Here is a 17,424-nt window from a genome sequence, read left to right as displayed (position 1 = left end):
AATTACTAAACCGCATGTTTTTTTTAACAAGTTCTTTCTAAATCCTGCGATAACTCGCGGCAGACCTCCGGAATGTCTCCAGGGAACAATGACAAAAGCTCCCAGGAGACATTGCGGCATCGAGGAAGTGACGAAATACCCGCACACTACCTGATTAATCTATATAGAGGAAGCGGCCAGTAACAAAGCATTACTAAGGTTCGCCTGCCCCTGACAGTGACTGGAGCTGGGCATCGCCGCTTAGTGAAGGATTGGCTCGGGCGGCTCGGCTGCTCTAGTCCTGCAAAGGGAACTGCGTTCCTGCTGTGAAAAAAGTGCAGGAACTCCGTTCCCGCAGGACTAGAGCCCTGCTGCTGACCAAGTACACCCCTTCATGAAAATTGTTTTCCCCTCTTGAAGTAGGTGAAGGAGGGAAGGCATTTATATTTCTTACGCTGGAGGTAGGTGAATGCTCCAACCACCAATGATATCCTTGATAATGTCATCGGTAGGTCCAAAGAGATGTCTACTCTCAAAGACCAAGCAAGGCTCTCATTGGATATAGCATTGCCGATATAGTCCTCTGTGCATATGTCTAACGTATTCATGCGCAGAGACCCAGGGCTGGGGAGTAAGCCACAAATCATGTGTGATCTTTTGACCAATGGATCATACAGTCCGGTAAGCGGCTAGTACCTGGTGGTGGAGGATCCTTTTGCATTTTCACTCTTTCCTGGGTGTTCTTTATATGTCACCGTGGACTTTGGTTTAAGAAATCTACATCTTTGGGAGATCCCCTTTTTGGAACTTCATCTTTGCTGTGGACATTTTAGTGTTCTCACATTGTTTAGGGGCAACTGGCCCACAATTGTAATCACTTTTACACTCAATGATTGTTTAGTAAGCATGAGGTTATTTTCAAATCTATTTCTGTGTGAACATTCACTGAAGTTCAGTGGAAGAGACAGGAGACAGTTTCTTCTACTTATACTACATAATTTTTGTGTATGTACACATATACACAACTTAATTTAGATTTTTTTGCGCAGCTTTAGATTTTTTCTGTTTTTCCTTTTGTAATTGTGACCTTAATCCATCAATCAGGTTTTAAAGTGTGATTCTAGTTGTTGGTCAGTAGAATCGTTGAAGACAACAATGCTCTCTACTGGCCTAGTGGTTTCTCCGTTAAGGTGGGTCACTGACAGATCCACAGTGGGTATAAACATCAGTTTTACAAATTCCTCGCCAAAGAGAAACAGCTCCAGCAAACACCTGGGAAAAGCCAGGACCCCTGGAGGGTGCTTCCAAACTTCACAGAGGAAAAACTTTGAAGAATAGGTATAATAGGAAGGTCTTTGCAGTTGTAGGACCACTGAAAGACCAAAGACTGGAAAAAGAAAGATGATCCTGCAGATGCAGAGAAGTACATACTACATCAACAGGGGCAGAAACAGTCACTTGTAAATATGTGGTAATGGCAGAAGACTGCAATTCATCAAAAATCATCTGATCAGGAAAACCCTACAACTATCAGTGCCTTCAGAGGGCACAGAGCAAATGCCAGAACAATTAGGAAAGCGTAAGCTGAAATCATGTTTCCAAGACCATTAGTGGAGTGTGAGCTGGGAATACCCTCAAGTCTGCTCCTTCTGTGTTTTGATATAAACATGTGATGACTGTGTGCCAGTGATGCAATCAAACTCCAAGTACGAGGCCAGGGCTCAGTTTACTCGCAAAGCCCAGACAGTTGGTAAAGGTTGGGATGAATGAAGATTACCAACATCATTGTAGATGGGCAATAGAAACGGACTGGAGAACGGAGTGCAGTGTAGAACTTTGCAAAGTAAAATAAGCAGTGGGACAAAGCTGATGGATGTAAAAGAGCGCTGAGTAGATAAGCCTTAGCGCTCAGTCTTGGTACCCTTCTATGGGCTATAATGCATGGAACTCTACAGAGCTTAATTTTTGGGCTAAGGGCCCTTTCACACTGATATGTTTTTCCTGCGTTTTTACTAGGGTTGTCCCAATACCAATACTAGCATCGGTACCGATACCGAGCATTTGCCCCTGATGCCTAATCCAATACCTGGGAGAGGCAGCTCAACAGGAAATCAGCGGCGGAACAAAGGAAGTGACATCACGATACCCATCTTGGTGCACCCTACACTCGGCTGTAGTAAGCCAGCAGCGAACATCTTGTTACACCCAGCCCATATAGTTCGGGCTGAGTGTAACAAGATGTCTGCTGCTGCTTTTATGCGGCCAAGTGCAAGGATGTCATTTATCGCTGGCTGCATTTCAGTGCCACCCATCAGTGCCCATTGCCACCTAATCCTATCAGTGCTGCAAAAAAGGAAAAAGGTTTCCCTTTAAATCCTATGGGACTTTTCACACCACTGCACTGTGGATGCGGTGCGTTTTGAAAAGTCTTGCATGCTGCATCTGTGGTTTTGAAAATCACACCAAAAGCGCAGCTACCCATCGAAAATTAACGGAAATTTCATCACAATTGTGCTAAAAACGCACCCACGATTTGCGTTTTGAGTCACATGTCCATTTTCCACAGGTGCAGGCAGCAAAACGCACTAGAAATGCAGAGAAATGTATCTGAAACAGCAAAATTGTAGTACAAAAAGCACAATTTTGCTACAGAGCAGTGTTTGAAATAACTGAACTCTAAAAAAAAATGTATAGAACACCATTTATAATTTAATATATTTACTATTTACAATGAAATTCTCAAAGTTACACCTTGACATCTATTGGAATATAAAGAAAACTGTACTGATCAAACTACCAAAGAAAAGAAAAATATACCCTTGTAGCTTTCTTACCACTCTGGCTGTCTGTTGAATAGAGCACTGGATGGGTGAATATAGACCACTTGCTGGTCTATGAGAGTCCTATAGCCTTCCTGAGGGTCCTTCTTGGCCGCATTTCGGAAGAAACCACTGCATATAGCTTTCTGCACTCTTACTGTCGCTTTACCACAGGACACGACATCCAGTTTATGTCTGTAAAATGATATCAACATAAAATCAATGCAAATATATCCCCAGCTGAATTCTACAGAGAAACGCAACAGGTCCCAGGAGAGCCCCTGTCCACTCCGGGAGTGCAGTGCAACTTGCACATGCACAGTGTGCGCCCAGCAGTGAAGCCGAAAGCGGTCATGGCCGGGTGCCCAGAATGGAGTGAATGGAGGCGCCGACGCTTCGCTCTAAGGCGAGTATTCCATAATGAACCAAGCATGCGCTGCTCATTATGCCTTTGCCTTACAGTTTTTGTTTGGGGATGGAAACCTGTAGACAAGAGAAACCGAACCTGAGACCTCGGTTTGAAGAGTCACTGCAATCCAGTAGCAAAAGCTGTGGAATTGCATGGAGGGCCAACCTGGTGAAGGCTGGCACACCTGGATGATGTCACTTTACGGCGACAGCAGGAATTGTAGGAAGGTGGATGCCTGTGAAACCAGCGTGGAGCACAAACTGGCCAGTTGCTGTGACGCGTTTCGCATGAACCCCAGATTTAGCTTTTCTGTCTACATGTTTCCAACCCTGAACAGGCTTCCATCCCCCCACAGCATGGTTACTGGCACCTCTGTCTGTTTGGTTGTTGGTCTGGATGATATTAACCCTTCAACACCCATTGTTGTGGTAACCTTTACTTTTTACAAAAACATTGGCGTCACACATTCAGGCTTGAATTCAATCAACATACCTGTCCATTATGCCCAACATCTGTTTGCGAATATCTTGAGCACGCCTCAGTGAACGAGCTTGAATAAAGTTCTCGTAGCACCATGGGTTGGAAAACTTGTTGTTCTTCCAAGAGTTGTACACAGCCAGCAATGTCAGGTGGTCTCCTTCTGTCTGGTGAAACTTTGCCTTCTTCTGGTCTGCAAGTGCTTGTTTGTCCTGTAGGTTAGAGGTCAACCTTGAATCTCTTCTTCTTACAACTGGTACATATTTAAAACACATTGGAGCCTCTTAACACAAAGCCTCACTTTTCGCCAGCACAATTTGCTGGTAAAACACAGCATTATTATACTTTAGTTGTGGAGTTATACGTGGATATTAATTCTGAAATATTTGTTCATCAAATGATTGTAATCAATAGTAGGATTAATGTTCACAAAAGGACAGAGTATGAGGAAAAGGGCCAAGAAGACGGCTGAGGACCTCTTTAGGTCTTATGTTATACTAGTAAAAACACAATTGTAGCCCATAACTTTCATATCCAGCATGGCTGAATCCAGCACGGTTGTGCAATAGCAAAGTGAATGATCATTTGATCAATTTAGAAATAGTAAGCAATAAAATGAAGTTGTGGGCTACAGACATTTAATGTGCATCTAAACCCAACTTTGAATATATTGTTACTTAACTGCCCTTAGATGTTGTGGCTGCATTTGTTTTCTTTTTTTTCTACCTGGTGATCTTGTGAACAACACTGTCCCTAGCTCCACCACTGAATCTACTAATCTTCGAGTCAACAATAGGGATGAGCTCAGGCGTGTTCGCACAGTCCACGTGCAGAGCCCGCCGGGAAGTCTGCATGGCGCTGCGCTAACCACAGGCAGCAAGACATTTCCCCATCTCTGCAGCCGATCATCGGGAAATGTCTCCCTGCCTGTGATTAGCGCAGCACCATGCAGACTTCCTGGCGGGCTCTGCACGTGCACTGTGCGAACACGCCGGAGCTTATCCCTAGTCAACACACTCTACAGAGAGCCATGGCTGCTCTCCTAATTTATACTACAAAGAGGTTGTCTTCTGCTCATGTTCATTATATGGGGGGGGAGGAGAACTGGTAGCTTACAGAAGACAGCTTGCAGGGCAGATAAGATTATTTGTGTTTTCAGTTCAGCTCACATGAAGTGACAAGGACATATCTGGCAAGACCAACTGCTCTTTTCAGTACTTTCTAAAAATGTACTTAGCCCAAAAACAACTATTTCAGCAACCACATCCAAGAACAGGTAAGCTGCAAAACATTACACTTATGTTCTATGGTTTATATATCCTTGAATTATTGCAATATTTTAACAAGTACTAAACAACATGTAAAATATGCCCCTACTGGCGCCCGGAATCAATCCTCAAAGTTTCCAAAAACACAAGTAATTCAATCCAGCTATTTTGTGTTTACATTAGAGATAAGAAGGTGCAGAGTCACTGCTGGGAGGGTGAGCTCAGCTACTGACTCTCTTGCAAAGCTTGAGGATCAATTACACCATGGTGTATGCAGCTACAGAGGCCACTGAAGGCTTGTTTTGAAGAACAACTACTTATTAACAATAAGACTGCCCATAGGCTGGGCACTTTAAGTCCGGAAATATGCTATCAATCTGAAGGCCTTCACCCTAATTGTAAACTCCACTCACACTTTTTTTTTCCCCTTCTTAAAAGTTCTGTGCCGCCCCCTATTGCCAGTCATTTGCCTAGGCGAATGACAGGCATTATGCCCGCTATGGCTTATGGAATATGCACATCACAAATCCTAGGAGGCATAGTGCTTCAGAGAAATGAGGAGGGGGTGGGCTTAGCGGCATGTCAGAGGTCCATTGGCTAAACACGGAGGAGCCGGCGGGCTTTGGGATGACGCCACACAAAAGATGGCTGTGTGGGTCTCTGGTGGTTGAGTACATGAAACATTCAGTAACCACCACAAGGTAAGCAGTGTTGAAAATAAAAAAATGGGAGATTCGGGGAGGTTGGAGAACTGCTTTGATAGCGTTACATGCATAATTAACACTGGATTGCGCTTTGTACCTTAGGTCTGTAGAACACATTCTGAACAGAGAGCATAGACACAATGGTCAGCATCTCTTCACTGCAGCCAAGATGTACAGACATGATCAGCATCTTACACAGCATGGGCTCCAGGGGAAACTCTGCCATCTGAAAAGGACAAAAATACAGCAATTAAAACAAAGCAGAATATGAACCAGTTGAGACCTTGGGTGGTAGCAGGTGTATGAACAAGTATTTTATTTTTAATTCAAAACAGCACAAAAAGGATAAGTTCACATTTCTACAAAAAATAATAAATGCACATCTTTTTGCAATTAAAAAAAAATGTGCCTTTATTTATTTTTTGTAGTAGGAGCCTGTAAACTCAGGGGTGTCAAACTCCATTTCATCGTGGGCCGCATCAGCATTATGATTGCCCTCAAAAGGGCCGGTTGCATCAACACATCCCCTCCCCTTACATAGGATGTCAAGAGCCACCCCACCATCAGAAGTTGAGTCCCCCACTCTCCCTTACATCACAGTGCACCCCCCTTTCCTTATGCTGCTGCTGGGAAGAAGCTGGATGCATTGCTTGAAAGCAAAAAGTAGGGGTCTGGAGGAGGACCAGAGGAGGGCTGGAGCTGCAGGATAGGTGCAAGGGTCACATGAAATGGCATGGAGGGCCGAATTCGGCCCGCGGGCCTTGCGTTTGACACCTGTGCTGTAAAGCATTCCACCAGAGCTCTGCAGATCGCTAATGCCATGCAGGTCTCCCGCACACAGTCAGTGTATCCACTGACAGGAAAACTCCATGAACTACCACAGCGCCCTGGTAGTTCATTGAGAACTACAAGCCCACAGCCACTAAGGATGTCAGGGCTTGTAGTTCACTTACACACAGAGATGTGTGTATGAGCAACGTGGCCACTGGGAAGTTGTTACATGTTCTACCCTAAAATCAGGTGCAACATGTTAAAAGTGAACTTATCCTTTAAATCAGGGGTGCCCAAACCAGTGGCCCATAGAGCTCTCAGATGTGGCCTGCAACCTCCTACTCTGGGATAGTGGGTTGGCAAGCCCAGATCATAGGTTGCGGACCCACCATCCCAGAGCATTAGTGTTGTGAATGAGTGAGGGTTAGAAGAAGCAAGCGGCTGCATAAACTGATGCTTCCTGTATAGCACCGGCTCCTGTCACAAGTTTTGTGATACCAGACGCACTCTGCATGGGACAACAAAAGCTGGCGATACCTGAATGGAAGACTATTATTAAAGGCAAGTTTATTACTAAAATCACAGTGTATATATGGGCATATCTGTTCTGCAGTGGTTACTGGGCTGCTTTCAAACCGATTCCCAGGTGCAGCGCAGTGCACCTGCGGGTTACTTGCACCATAGCCATAGACTTCCGTTATTACCTGAGGGTTTGGTGCACTTTCAGAAAATGCACACCATCTGCAGGATATAATAGTCTATGGCAAAGTGCAGGTAACCTGCAGGAAAGCCACAGGTACACTGCACTGCACCCATGGTGCATGTAAACTACAGAACATCAGTGTTAAAGCCCTAGGCCCCTTTCACATGATCGGTCCGACCCAATTGGATCCTCCAGTCACCTCTATGGAGTGCCAGATGTAAATGTACTTGTGTCCATTTACACCCGCTTACCTCTATATATTAAAAAAAAAAAAAAGAAGGGGGATGCCTTTCCTTCCGTCTGGGATCTCAGATTGGATCAAAGGGCCTATAGAGTAGAGTGGGCTGTGTTCATGTCCGCACTGCATACGCAGCATGGACACTGATCTGTAATCCACCCACTCCATCCATTTTGGCACACAACCGGTCACCAAGTCGCAACTGGCCCCCGCTTTTCAAAAGGTTGGGCACCCCTGCTTGAAATGCTCCAAATGCTCTTCAGATTTTTCTTTTTTTTTTTTATCACATCCTGTCCTCAGAAGAGAGTGGAAATCTCTCCAAAAAGGACAGAATAAAACTGATAGAGGCTAAACCTTTCACACCCCAATTGAAGTCAGGGAAAGAGCTTTTAAGGCAGAAGAGACTAAAGACTCACTTATACGTATCACACTCTGAAGGGCACACTGTGATGGATCGCTTTTCAGAGGGCATTTGAGCTGTGCCGAGGAGGCAGTAGATGCCCTCCTCACCGTTTTAAACCCTACAAACCTGGACCAGTTGAATGGGTTGCATTCTAAATTATTGCAAAAATATGTACAGTTTTACGAACAAAGATACAAAACTTGTTTTAGGCAGATTTGTTTTACCTTCCCTCTTAAGAGCTTAAACAATCAATTGAATTAATGGGTAAAGTATGCGATGCCTTTCCCTATACCAACTCATGGAACCTGCTATGTTGGCAGTATTATTACCAATAACTTTCTATAGCTGCCATTTGGATCTGTGCAGAAAATTGTACGTATCGTGGCTCAGTCGTATTATACACATTTAGAATTTTTTTTTATGTCTGAAGAACCTCCTGTTTATATGTCACCCAATAGCAGCTGAAAGACTGTCAGGATTTTTTTTCTTTTAAATTACCACCAAAAATACTTACTCTTCGCCCTAGACGTGTAAGCAGGCCTTCGTCATCTAGTGCTCCAAGTGTATATAACTGTTCCATAGCTGTGATGAGAGTTTCCATTGGTGGAGCATCCATAAAGTCGAAAGACAGCAAATCATTGATCCCCATAGCCTTAAAATAAAGACAGACTAGTATTAAAAAAATGATACTTGCAAGAGACAAGTCAAGAAATATTTTTAAATATTAAAGCTCAATGAAATAACCATAAAAGAAATAGTTTGGAAAGTTACATTCCCAACCTTGTAATTGTAATCCTATTATCCTAATATCAATTTTGAAACTGGAAATATTAGTCACATGGAAACATGGAAGTATTAACAGTATGGAAATGTACCTACTGATCTACTAGGCTACCAGAAACTTGGAAGTCCCAAAATGATCCCCTGTATGCAAGGAAGCCCAGAATATAAAAAAAAAAAAAAAAAAAAAACATAACATTCAAATATATATATATCCACTTTTTGCAGACAAATTGGGATAACATCTACTTTATATATTTGTTACCTGTTCCCATCCACATTGCACAAATTAAATCCCAACTCCAGACAAAAATAAAATTTAAATGGAGCATTGTGCATCAATTGCCTTACATTTCCTTCATTGAAAACACCTCTTCCCAAGTCATCAAGCAGTGTAATGGGTCAAAGTCACAGTTCCTTCATTGAGTCTTCGTGAGACCAGGTATGTTTCTCCTGCATTATATTCTTGTATTTTCCCGTCCCTAAGAGAATTTCTTGCTTGGCTGGACAGTAGCATGCTTTTTCCAAGTTGACAAAATGTTGTGTTAGAAAGGTCTTTAATGAAATTGGGTGAATGGCACAGCCTCAACAGAGGCCATCATGGGGGCCTAGAACACTTATGTAGCATTTGTGGGATGTCTTGGGCCTCAAATTCTCGAGGAAAAAGCTACTCAGGCGGGAAAACCTTTGCTTGGCATGTGTCCAAAACCAGACCCAAGTATTCCAGGTGAAGGCTGGAGACTAGAGTAGATTTTTGATCACCCAAAAGGTGGAAATGGATTACCCTACCAAAAGGCTGGTTTTACCTGAACTGTACTGTGGATGTTTGCCTACAGCTGGATAGGAGGGAAGTCCTTCGGCAAAAGGGCATCCAGATAACCTGTGACCTTGATGCCCCAAGTTCTGAGAAGGGCAGGAAATTATGCTAGAAACCTTTGTGAATACTGTGGGAGCAGCGAATAGGCCAAAAGGTAGTGCGACAACCTGAAAATGACCATCTGAGGATGCAGAAAATGCTGCCGAGGTAGATAAATGGAAATATGCAGATAGGCATCATGGATGCCTACAGATGCCAGGAATCCCCCTTATCTCAGAGATGCATCAACCCACACTGAGGATTCCTTGCAAAATTTTGGAATGAAAAAAGGTATTGGAGGTATTTTAGGGCCATGATAGGGTGCACACACCCACTGGGCTTCACCTTACACCGAAAGGAAGGGCCAAACTTATCTTTTGAAGTTGAAGCCTGGGTAGAGAGATTAGGTGCTCTGCATTTTGAAGAGGTGGAGGCTCCTAGGGGGAGGTGTTGAGTCTTCTGCTGTGGAAAAAAAACCTTCCCTTCTGGGACATCTTTCGTAAATTTGTCAAGTGCCTCCCTGAAAAAACACATCTTCCTTCAAAGGGCATATGTGTGAGGTTTCTTATACAGGCAGTTTCAGCTACAACATTCTGCGCATGTGAATGGAGATTAGCGCCATTCTAAAAATGTGTTTAGTTACTTGTTCTATGGTCTAGGGCAGCTACACAAAAGAGCAGAGCAGAAGGCAATTGCACAGTCCAAGAATACGGGATCATGTTGGCTGTTCATTGCCCTAGTCCAGATAGCTCCAGTTTGATAAGACAGAAAAAAATGGTAGCAATAGCTAGCTGCAAGTGTAAAGAGAAGCTTAAAGAGTGTCTCTCTAACTTCCTGTCTGCAGAGACTTTGAATAAAAAAAAAAAAAATCTAAGGCCCCTTTCACACAGACGTATAGAATGGTGCTTTTAGCCGAGGATCTTCTAGTTGTCTACCGCAGCTAAAAGCACACAATGCTTTTCCATGGCCCCATTCACACACAACGTTTAGCTGCGATTTCGTTGCATGTGGTTTGGTGCGAATAGAAAAAATAGAATTTAATGCGTCCAGGTGCGATTTAGCGCAGCTATATGCACATAACCGCAGGTAATCGCAGTCTTTTGCGTCAACTGCAGATAGCAGCGTGAGATAAAATAAAAAAAAAAAGAACAGGAAGCACATCATAATCAAAAAAAATAAGGGTTGCTATGGAAATGACTACTGCAGCTAAACGCGGACGCTTGTAACCGCACTTAATCGCAATGTACAAATGCAGCTAATCATAGTGCCCGGAGCCTTGAATTTCACAGAAAATGTACATGCTTTTAACTGCGGCAAAACTGCCATCCATGTGAAAGGGGCCTAATAGGTACAGTAAAAGCTTTGCTCAAGACTGAGACAGCAAGATCAGCTGCCAGAACAGACCACTTTTCTGTATTGCCGCAAAAGTCATAGATTGTGCACTCTGTGAACGGGGACATGTCATTTTAGATTTGGTGTGTCTTTGTACCCAAAAGGGGTATGGTGAGAGGGTGCAGCCGTAGCCTCTTCTAAAACACTGCCTCCGAGTCCTCTTCATTTTCTTCTATGTCCTCTTCTAGGCTGGACATATCAGGATCCAAGTCAGGTAGTGAAGAAAGAGCTGGAGAAAGAAAGAGCCTGGCAATTTGGAGTCCTGGAGAGATGTTTGTTTTACATCCATTATTTGAACAATTGTGACATAGTAGCAGAAAAAATCTGCCTTTGCCAGGTAGGCCACTTAGAACTAGAGTCAGATGCAAAGATCAGTGTTAAAAATCAGGTCCTGTTCTGGTGCAAGGGAAGTATCATCACTTATGGTCCAGGACTGCCTCCGCCATGCCCTGCGCTTTACATCATCATCACGTGATTTCATCGGGGGCACCTGATACTATCTTTTTAGAACTTTGTTTCCCACATGCATAAATCTACATGAGCATTAGAGACCTTAATGGGACAAGAACCACCAAGATTGAGATCAGAAGAGGCGGCTTGAGGGTCCCTGGGGAACAGGAGGTCTACAAGATCTATTACAGCCTCAAGCAGATGGATGATTGTTATTCTGCTTATACTATATGCAGGAAGGCATGTCTAGACTAAGCCGAGGCGGATTTCTGTCCATAATACTGTATTTATGTCCAAGTAAATATAGCCTAAAAAAGGTAAGATTTTTTTAAATTAAATTAATTTTTAGGTATGCGGTGCGCGCAAAAAAACGGGGGTTTCTCAAATTTAACTGCAAAAGTGGAAGTACACATTAAGGACCTTAGGGCAACGGGAACACACAAATAGCCCTAAGCTGCATCAACCTGCTTCAGAGGAGGTAAAATGCAGGTAAAATGCACATGTCAATGAACGGTTTATTTTAGAATAATAGTGTGCCACTCCTGTGGTGCCAATAGAACTGTATTAAAAAGGTAGAATATTGCTTTACCTATAATAGTACCATAGGTGGTATAGTCTCCAACAAGCCATCTAACAAAGAACCTTACAAAAGGTGCAACTCCTGTGGGGCACCAAACTGCAAGCTCACCTGATGCAGAGGTTGATGTGAACAGCCCAGTCTTGCACAGAACTGTGGAATACACCACAGCTACACAAATGCACAATAGTGTGCGACTGTGGCGGGGACACCAGAGTACAAGTCCTTGTGGTGCAGATACTGATGACATTATCCCGATGCCCTTTACACAGCACTGCAGGACATGTCAAAGCCACAAAAAGTGCATATAACCTTTCATTTCAATTGCCTCCGATTTCAAAAGCATCCCAAAAACTAAAAAACACACTTACTGAATGTACCAGAAAGAACATTTGCTTATTGACACAAGCTCTAAAAAGATTTCACTATTTGGACTTGGAGTCTATTTCAAAAAACTGTTTTCACACCACTTTCAGCCAGGATTCACACATTTTCCCAGTTGAACTCGCACAGAAAAATGTGCAAAAGTCTTTCTGGAACTCTTTATTGTATTCTTATGAATATTATTCATAATGTCATGGCCGTTTCTATAGGACAAACAGGTCACGTGAACCGGGCTCTATTCCCCATCACTCAGCATTTTCTGTGGCCTTTTTTGGAGAACACTGCTGCAGTCTCCACAGTGCCTCTGCATTTTATGAATGAAACCTAAAAAGGATAGTATAACGTGGAGTGTGTTTACTGCAATGTACTCGGGATAGTGGTTTCTGCTTATAATTATAAATGGAACCCCAAGTGGACATGTGGCAATAGTACATTTGCATGCTCACACAGAATTATGCATACACAGATTACATATTCTTACCTTAAGTGATAGCACAGTGCTAGCCAAATTTGTTCTCTGGATCTCAGGTACATTGGTAGTAAGCATTTCATCACGATAGGCTCGCTCAGTGTAAAGTCTGTAGCACTTCCCAGGGCCTGTTCTTCCTGCCCTGCCTGCACGTTGTTTGGCTTGTGCCTGGAAGACAATTGAGAGAGCCTTTAAACAATCGAATTTCTGATCAGCTATCAAAAACACCTAACGTAATGCAACTAAAACGTCACAGCATGTTTTTTTTTTTTTTCTAAACAAAGTGGAGTTAAAATTTCGGAACATGGTTTTATTGCGTTCTAATTCAAGCTGTGTTTTCTAATGGTCTTTAACTTCTGAGATTACATCATTGTGGATGACAAAAATCTGTCATTAATTTGATCTGTTTGATTTGGCAGGACATAAAAAAAAAACAAAATAAAAAACAGTCTTCTTCACATGTTCTAGGTATGACAAGAATCCAGTGGATTCCTGTGATTGGATGTACAGGAGGAAGTGGACAGTTGTGGTTGAGTCAAGAAGTGAGCATTGTCTCTAACCACAGGTAATTGGCTGTGCATTTCCATCCAAACACCAGTGGACAGCTGTGGCCACAGACAGCCTGTTATTGCTTCATACAGACTCAGCGGCCATAACTGTGCAAATCCAACTGTAGAAATCCAATGGATTCATGCTGCAGTAGGAACATTTCTGCCATGTGAAAGAGGCATTAAAAACAGAATATGTCCTTATTTTTCAAGTGATGCACTAAATGAGAGTGCTTACTGTTTTATGTTCTATGAAAGCATTTTGAAGTCTACACATGCTTTGGACAGTGAATACTGAGGTGTTTTGGGCGCCATTTATTTTAATCAGCCCCAAAGCAGAGGTGATATGTACATTCTTGAGACAGAGATCATTATGCATATACATGTACAGTGGAACCTCGGATTGCAAGTAACGCAGTTAAAGAGCGTTTCACAATACGAGCACTGTAATTGGAAAAACCCCGATTCGGTTTGCTAGTGTTGTCTCACAACACAAGCAGGATTCAAGGATTCAAGCCACAGCAGTGTGCAGTACCGCTTTTGGCCTGAGGTGGGGGCGCTGGAGCCGAGCCGAACAGTGCTGATCGGATCAGAAAGACTCAGAAATACTCCGTTCCCAAGGTCAGCAGAGTTGTCCCTGGGCCTTTCTATGTGTTCCCGATACTACACAGTATTCTAAAATGATTAAACAAGTCATGCACGTGTTGCAGAACTGCCTAAATAAAATACATTGCAATACTACTTGCAAAAATAGGATTTTTGTACTACAATAAATTTGAAATTGCAGGCAGAATCTTGACAAATCTGCCCGTGATACCAATTGCCGAGGTGTAAATGCAGTCTAAGAATTAAATAGAAGACAGACTAAAATGCAAATTGCTTGGTTTACTTTTACTCCAAGGTGCACTTCTTTCAGTACAGGATCTGTTAAGATATTTCAATAGCCATCCACATTTTGTAAAAGAATCTGAAATAGACTAGGGAAAGAATAAATCCCTCTTTTTATATATGTACTATTTAAAAGGCTGTCCACACTGAAAGATTTCCTCTAACTTTCTGTTCAGGTGACAATCGTAGACTTGTAGATTTCCCATCACTTTGTTTCCCAGTCAAAATTGCCAGCAACACACATGGTTAATCTCCCCAGAATGGACTAAGGCAGCATCCTTCCTCACTATCCAAAACCTAAAAAGCATAAATTGTATCCATGTATTTAAAGTAATATTAAAAAGGTTCCGATTCGTTTTTTTAATGTTATATTTACCTGCTCTGTGCAGTGATTTTGCAAAGAGCAGTCCCGATGCGCTTCTTCCAGTGTCGGTGCTCCTGGCTCCTACCTCCTGCCCCCTTGGCAAGCAGCTAGCTATGGGGGCACCCGAGCCGCTGCCCTGTGTGCCTGTTCTCACACAGAGTGCAGCTCACATCCGCTCTCTCCTCAATCGTTTACTGGCCGCGATTGACAGTAGCAGGAGTCAATAGTCTCTGTCAATGAGAGGGGGGGGGGGGGGGGGCGACGACGACTCAGGACAGCCAAGGCTCTCCTGCACATCGCTAGATTGAGATGGGGCTCAGGCAAGTATCTGGGAGGGGTTGCTGCATACAGAAGGCTTTTTACCTTTATGCATAGACTACATAAAGGTAAAAAACCTTCAGTCTTCACAACCACTTTAAGGACAATTACAAAAATAAATAAACATTTGGAATTAAGTAGAAAATGTTGACAATGGAAAATACAGTGTACAAAAACTCCCAATTAAAATGATTGCCAAGTATTGTAGAAAAAAAATCTTTATTACAAAAATTCCTTCTGGTTAACTCACCTGTGAGATAGGTGTAACGACAAGCTGATCAATGCCAGTTTTGGAGTTGTAAACTTTCTGCTTTACAAAGCCAGGATCCACCACATAGTAGATCCCATCAATGGTTAGCGAGGTCTCAGCAATATTGGTTGCAATGACAACCTACGAAAATAAGATAAAAGTAATTATCTATAGCATTCAGTGTTATTGGAACAAGGAAAAATATATTTTTAAAACGCAGGCTCCACCCAAACACCCACATTCGACTCTTCTGGTTTGGGTGGAGTGTGACAGAAGTTCGATATCCCACCAGGTCTGAAATCTGACCTGCATGCCTTGGCTTTTGAATATAACTTCAAACAGCACAAGCCCAAGTGAATACTGAATTTCCCATTATTGAGAGTCTACAACATTTCTGTATCCACAGTCCTACAGTGGACTCTTCATCACTTATATCACAAGGTAATACTGGAAACATGTCTACAAAGCTAAGCTAAGTCTGTTACAGCTGAACAAGTGACAGGGGGAGCTTCCTCAACTCTGGTACCCAAGGGCTGTAAAGACCCTCAGGTTGACTGAACCCGGCCCCACTTCACCACAGGAATTAAACTCCATTTTGAATGGGTTAACAGGCCAAAAACGCACCGACACAAAAAGTAGAGGTTTTGCAAGCGTTCAAGAAAAGAGAGAAAGTGGCAGTTCAGTTTGAGCAATTAGAAAGAAAAAAAAAAAAAAACCACACCCACCATTAAGAGGTGTAAGGGAACAGGCAAACATAGCACTTTTATGCTCCATTCACATTTCGTGTTTTGAAATCTTGGGCAGAATTGTTGAGATTCTGCCCACAATCTCAAATCGCACTACAATCGCAAAACATGTTTGAGTGCCAATCATTTTCAATTGCACCTAAAACACGGTGCGGTTTTGCCACGATTATCACACGATAAATCGTGTGGCGATTGCATCAAGCCACAATGCGTGAAGTTTGTTGCCCAAAAAGGAGCAGGGGCTTCTTTTGGATAGCAGGCCTTGCATGAAAATAGTAGCATAACTGCACCACGTTTTAGGTGCTATTGAACATTAATTGCACCCAAACATGTGTTTTGCCATTGTAGTGTGACTAGAGATTCCAAAAACGCCAAATGTGAATGGAGCCTCAAATCTAAATCCATCAATAAGTTCCAAAGCCTGCCTTTGGGCAATAAGTGAAAAAGAGGTGTATACAATGTACCTTTCTGCTTCCTGGGGGTGCTGGATCGAAGATTCTTGTCTGCATCTCACTGGGCAATGCAGAATACACAGGAAGAATGATTAGTTCAGGCACATCAGGACCAAGAGACTTCATTCTTTCATACAGGATTTCACAAGCAGTGTCAATTTCTTCCTGACCAGTCAGAAAAACCAAGATGTCACCTATGCAGAGGGGGGGGAAAATATATATATTTTTTTAATAACTAGATACATATTTAAAAAAAAAGGCTAGCTGAGAAACATGACACAATATAAAAACTGCACTGATACAACTTATATGAGTCTGTATCCCCAGGCTGAAGATGCTAGGGAGTCAGTCACATAAAAGTCTATGTGGATCTACTGTGCAGGTGCACGGGGCCTTTGGTATATGACAGGGATATGCAATTAGTGGACTTCCAGCTGTTGCAAAACGACAAGTGACACCAAGAGTCTTACTATGCCTCATGGGACATTTAGTTCTGCAACAGCTGGAGGTCCACTAATTGCATATCCCTGGTATATGATGTAAAAACTATCACTAGAGGCCATGGCCATCAGATCCAGGAAGTATGTGAGGGAGAGGTTGAGCTAGTTTAAAGTGGATGTAAACCCAAAAAAAAAAAATGTTTTGATGTCACAATGTAAAGTATACGTTTTTCTATCATCTGTGCCCAGTCTTGCCACACAGAGTTAATCCAGCGTAGAGCTATCCTCTTTTTAATGTTCAGTTAAAATGAACAGAATTCCAGATAAAAACTTGCCGATTTATAAAGTCCGTTTCTCTGTTCTTGTTTTGTGTTACAGGTTATTTACATATCCTGGTAATATACAATGAACATTGGATCACCTCATATTATGATAAACATAACATATGATAAACATGTCCAAGCTCTAGATATGTAAATAACCTGTAACACAAAGCAAGAACAGAGAAACGGACTTTATAATTTGGCAAGTTTTTATCTGGAATTCTGTTAATTTTCACTGAACATTAAAAGAGGATTGCTCAGAGCTGGATTAAATCTGTGTGGCAAGACTGGACACAGATGATAGGGAATCTTATACTCTACATTGTGACATCAAAACAAAAAATTATTTTTTGGGGGTTTACATCCACTTTAAGTAAAAAAAAAAAAGGACAAGTGCATTTTGTTTTAAAGTGCAA

The 17,424-nt window shown here is 42.4% G+C and overlaps 1 protein-coding gene across 2 annotated transcripts in view; it reads right to left on the bottom strand.

The window, feature by feature from the left end:
- Positions 1-17,424, bottom strand: part of DHX8 (DEAH-box helicase 8) — a 69,508-nt gene that overhangs the window by 5,468 nt on the left and 46,616 nt on the right. For both annotated transcript variants that reach the window (XM_040330080.1, XM_040330081.1), the window contains 7 exons: positions 16,258-16,439; positions 15,048-15,188; positions 12,692-12,847; positions 8,286-8,423; positions 5,754-5,882; positions 3,700-3,896; positions 2,814-2,993 (listed from right to left, as the gene is read on the bottom strand). In XM_040330080.1, coding sequence (XP_040186014.1) covers positions 2,814-2,993; positions 3,700-3,896; positions 5,754-5,882; positions 8,286-8,423; positions 12,692-12,847; positions 15,048-15,188; positions 16,258-16,439 — 1,123 coding nt within the window. The remainder of the gene's footprint in view (positions 1-2,813; positions 2,994-3,699; positions 3,897-5,753; positions 5,883-8,285; positions 8,424-12,691; positions 12,848-15,047; positions 15,189-16,257; positions 16,440-17,424) is intronic.

The sequence above is a fragment of the Rana temporaria genome, chromosome 12, assembly GCF_905171775.1.
Source record: "Rana temporaria chromosome 12, aRanTem1.1, whole genome shotgun sequence".
Taxonomy (NCBI): domain Eukaryota; kingdom Metazoa; phylum Chordata; class Amphibia; order Anura; family Ranidae; genus Rana; species Rana temporaria.
The sequence above is the reverse complement of the archived record's forward strand: the minus strand, read 5'-3'. Positions and strand labels throughout refer to the sequence as shown.